Consider the following 5,053-nt stretch of genomic DNA (forward strand, 5'->3'; position numbering starts at 1 on the left):
AAAAAAACAAAAAAAAAAAAAAAAAAAAAAAAAAAAAAAAAAAAAAAAAAAAAAAAGCTCAAATCACTACTGAAGTCAGTTCATATTTATAATTTAGGCTATTTTTAAACACTTTGTGTGATTTATAAGTGCATTAGTGCAGGACCAAAGGAAAATGTTTCAGTGGCAGGAGGTCTGTAGGAAGTCTGTCAAAATAAAATATAAATTAGTAAAATTAAATATATTAATGCACAAAGTAGTCCAGCTGTAAAGTGTCATTAAGGTAGTCATTGGACTGACTTTCCATTTAACATTAACTAAAATCAGAATGATTGAGTGTAAACACATTGACACTTCAAAAGGAAATTTTAATATTGTAATGAGGAAAGTTTGGCGGGCCAACTTTGGCCCCCGGACCTCACTTTGGGCACCCCTGGTCTAGAGCAATGTGGATATCCTAACTGGGCCTTCCTGAGAGCAGAGAAGAAACCCAAACAGGACTCCAGTCAGCCAACAGGTGGAAAAGGAGGAACCAGGATCTGGTCATTCCACATGTTGCAGGAGTTTCAGAGAAGCAGACATTTTCTAAACGTCGTCCCAGTGGCTTTTAAACCTTAATACATTAAAGACTGGTTCATCCCAAAGATCCAGTCCCCCGGTACAAACAGAGTAATATTGTGCATGTTGTTCAGTGTCAGGAGGGTTGTGATCAGTCTTACATCGGGGAAACAAAACAGCCACTGGCCAAAAGGATGGACCAGCACAGAAGATCAACATCATCAGACCAGGACTCTGAGGTCTACACTCATCTCCAGGTCAGAGGTCACTCTTTCAGGGATGAAGATGTTCACATCCTGGACAGAGAGGAACGATGGTTTGAGAGAGGAGTAAAGGAGGCCATCTTTGTGAAAAGAAATCGTCCATCGTTAAACAGGGGTGGAGGCCTCCAGGTTCAACTGTCCCCCTCTTACAATGCTGTGATTGCTAGTATCACTCAGCCCTCTGTGAATAGTAAACAGCCATCAGTGTGCTAATGCTCGTTAGACTGATGGTCCTTGATTATGTGAACAGCTAGTTCTGGATGTCAACAACAAACTGGTTGATCCAGTATGTGAAGATCCAGTATGTGAAGGTGCTATTTATAAGACTGAGTTTGTTGCAGCTCCTCAGACTGAAGTCTTTTGGATAAATGACGAAACGTTTCAACAAGAAGAACTCGTCCAGAGGACCTGACAACCTGGTTAGACCCAAATCTTGGCAGAGTTCCTTATTTCACTTTAGAAACTTCCTGTTCCTGAGTCCAGGACAACAGCTGAGCAAACAGCTGAAGCAGCTGACTGGACTGACACCAGGACTGAAACTGAACAGGAGCCGACGACCTTCACACACTCAAGTCTAAACATTAAAGAGCTGCAGCTTAGAGTTTCTAACATGTTGCAGAAAAACGTCTGACCTTTGACCTCTGAGGAGGAAATGACCAAGTGACAGCAGGACCAAGTCACATTTTCAAGGACATGGAGGCTGCGCTCCTCTTGGAATGAAACGGGTGTTTACTTCTAAATTATCTTTCCACCGTTGGCACAACCAGTCCCAACACGCCACATCCTCACCCCACAGGATGAAAACCAGTGATACCAGAATGAACAAGATCACATTAGTCATAGTTCAGTTAATAACCTGAGTTCTGAACTGGAAGGTCAGAGAAAAAAAACCAAAACAAAAAAAAAAACAGGTTCTTGAGCGCTTTTCTACAGAACAGGACCAGCGGCGCTCTGACCCGGTCCGAAGTGACGAGCAGCACCAGAGGAAACCAGCACCACATCCACAGCAAGAAGGAAACTGGACTCACGGCAGATTTCTAGGCTCTCGTCAGACCCGTCCTCGCAGTCTGGTTCCCCGTCACAGTGCCATCTCTTGGGGACACACTGTCCACTGTGACACACAAAGTCCACGTCTGCGCACGTCTTTTTCACTGAAACAGGAAAAATCACATTTAACACCAGGAGAAGAAAAATTCCAATAAAACCTGAAATTTAGAGTTCCTGTGAGAACTAATGGTTAAAATACATGAAGTACTTGTAGATTCAAATAATTTAAGAAATATAAAATTAACTTTTGTTCAGTGAGATTTTAAAGTTCAACCAGTTCCACTTCTGAGAATCAAAACCTGAAACGTAAAATCTCCTGCTCAACACAAAAAACTCAAAATGTTAAACTTTATTCATGTTTTAACAAACTAAAGAATTTTTATTTATGCAGATTAGTCCCATTGAGTCACAAGGACTCTTTCAAGAGAGACCTGTTTGGGAGCAGATTGGGATTAAGAGCCTTGCTCAAGGGCCCAGAGTGGGGCAGATTAGGGTGGAGGCAGGTGTGGATGCTTCACCTTTTCCACCTACATTTTGACGTCAGTCCGGGGAGTCAAACCAGCCGATCAGGCACAGCTTCTCTAACCTCTACACCACCACTCCACATAATCCCAATTAAAACCCAGTTAAAACCCAATGAGTCACCACTTGCTCTTGCTGAGATCGGATGCGTCTCCCCTCCCTCTCTCTCTGCTTTGCTGCTCTGTCTGTGAAACTGCTCGTGAGCCTCTTGCGATATATCCTCTGAACCATAATTATAGATTTGTTTTGATCAGTTGGTCCCTCAACTCAATTTACAACATTTCTTCAATAGAAGACAGGCTTTAGGAGAGTCGATTTGCCCTGCTGGCACGCACACAGCTGGACATCTCATGGACTTGGAAGACTTGAGGTGTCCATCTCTGCTGCCATCTGTGGATTTTAAGGACGCATATTTAATTGGACTTTCGATAACTGGTTCCTGCTTTTTGGATTCAGCTGGTGCTGGTTTTATCAATCGATCAAGGAAGTCGTCGGCAGCAAATTTGGACCCGATCACGCTGCCTGCCTTTATGATGGTTTGGTTCGTGTCTCGAGTACCCGAACTCGAGCGCTTTGGGCCGAATGGATCAGACCTTGGGGATTTTACTCAGTCACGTTCATCGGTGTGGCCATGTACTTTGGACATTTCTGAACCGAGTGGACCGACACAGACTCAAGGTAATTTCATTAAGTTCTGCCTGTCCTGGCTGGACTACTGTAACTGGCTTTATGCTGGGGTCAGTCAGGTCTCTCTCCCACGTCTCCAGCTTGGCTACTAACAGGAACTCACAGGTTTGAGCACATTACTCCAGTTCTGTCCTCTCTTCACTGGCTTCCTGTGCATGTCAGAGTTGATTTTAAGATTCTTCGGCTGATATTTAAGTGTGTTACTGGCCTTGAACCCTCATACCTCTCCGACCTCCTTCATCCTTATACTTCTTCTCGGGCCTTGAGATCATCATACCAGCTGCTTTTGGCCGTACCAAAAACCAGGCTGAAGCTCAGGAGATCGGGTGTTTTCAGTCATGGGCCCTAAACTATGTAACAATCTGCCCATCAACATTCGACAGGCCACCTCAGGCTCTATTTTTAAATCTCTCCTCAAAACACATCTGTACTCATTGACATTTAACACAGTGTGATCTCATTTGGCATTTTGTCGTTTATGATTGTGTTAATTTTGCTTTTACTTTGACAGTTAAAGCAGGGTGATTTGATTTAGTATTTCATTATTTTTCATGTTTTTATGCTTTTATTCACGTTGCTGTAATATCTTGTTAATATTTGATGCCGTGATCTTTTTGGTAAGCACTTTGATAACAGTTACTGTTTTAAATGTGACTTGACTTGCCTGTCCCCAAAACAACCGTTTCTGAATTTGGCTCCCTTGGCTGGTCTTGAAGGCCATCTTATCTGAATTCACCTGGAGAACATGTGATCTGACGCTCACCACCCCCTCCCTGAGGAATTTCCAACTGATAACCAGATGAAACCAGCTGAATAAATTTTGTCTCATTTCAGGACTCTTGGATTCTCATCGCTGTTATTCTTGGCCATTCCCCCGACATCCCTCTAGAATGTTTATGATCTCACCGGAGGACACCGACTGATTATCCTCATCAGAACACTTGCAGTGACCTCGAGAGCATCTATGAACATGCTCACCGCCCTCGGCTCCCCACTCTGCAGAATGTCTCGTCACCGTGTTTGTGCGAGGTGTTTTTTTAATATTGGGTTTTGTCTCAGGCGGGGAAAAAAAAAAAAAAAGAAAAAGTTTGAGGAATATTTTTGCCTCCAACTCCTACATGTGTCCATTTTACCACTTTTTTCATCTGTCCAAACAGGTCTCGCTTGTAAAGGAGTCTTTTAGGCTCAATGTGATTTATCCGTTTAAATAAAAGGTTGAATGAAATGGAAAAAAAAGGCATCTTGCTGCCATCGTAGTTTATTTTGAGGGGATAAAGTGGAAACTACGACCGTGTGGTGGCAGACGGGCGTTTCAGAACAGCAGCGAGCCACTTCGTCTCCACCCTACTCAGACTGCCATTAGCCCGTCCATCTGATCAGAATCAAGCTCCTTCTGTGGCTAGGTGTTTAAAGAGCCATCTACAACAGGTAAGATACTGTTTAGAAGCCCCACTTCACTTTTAGGGTTGAGTCTCCAAATGGAGATCACCTTATTTAAAAATGACTGAACTATCCCTTTAAAGTCAGAGGCCTACATGTGCGAGCTCTGGGGTCGTTCACAAGGAGCAGATCTCACCAGAACGTCGTTTTAAATTGAATAAATGTCTTTAAGCAACTATAAACCTCTTGAAGTGGTAAAATATAAATTCAGTTGTTGAACAGCACCCCCCCCCCCAAACGACCCAGATACATGAAGTGTTGGATGCAGACTATATTTAGCTCTGCAGGATGAGCCACCTTCGCACCAGGTCATTGTCTCTCAAAGGATTGTGGGAAAGCTCCAGTTGGGGCCGAGCCATGACGAGAGGGTTCTGGAGCTCATGTGGCAAAAGAGTCGTTTGTTCCGTTTGACATGAAACGACTCGTCTGATTCCTTCAGACTGTTGAACTCACTCCATCCAAGTCTTTACACAACAACTTGTGTCTTTGTCCATATTCAACACCAAGCAGCTAAAGGGCTCAACACGAAGCAGCTAAAGGGCTCAACACGAAGCAGC

General features: G+C 43.5%; 1 protein-coding gene across 1 annotated transcript in view; it reads right to left on the reverse strand.

Annotated features, from left to right (window-relative positions):
* vldlr (very low density lipoprotein receptor) overlaps positions 1–5,053 on the reverse strand; it is a 33,399-nt gene that overhangs the window by 23,431 nt on the left and 4,915 nt on the right. The window contains exon 3 of the mRNA XM_037692120.1: positions 1,829–1,951. Coding sequence (XP_037548048.1) covers positions 1,829–1,951 — 123 coding nt within the window. The remainder of the gene's footprint in view (positions 1–1,828; positions 1,952–5,053) is intronic.

Source organism: Nematolebias whitei, chromosome 18 (genome assembly GCF_014905685.2).
Source record: "Nematolebias whitei isolate Nwh7 chromosome 18, NemWhi1, whole genome shotgun sequence".
NCBI classification, from domain to species: Eukaryota; Metazoa; Chordata; class Actinopteri; order Cyprinodontiformes; family Rivulidae; genus Nematolebias; species Nematolebias whitei.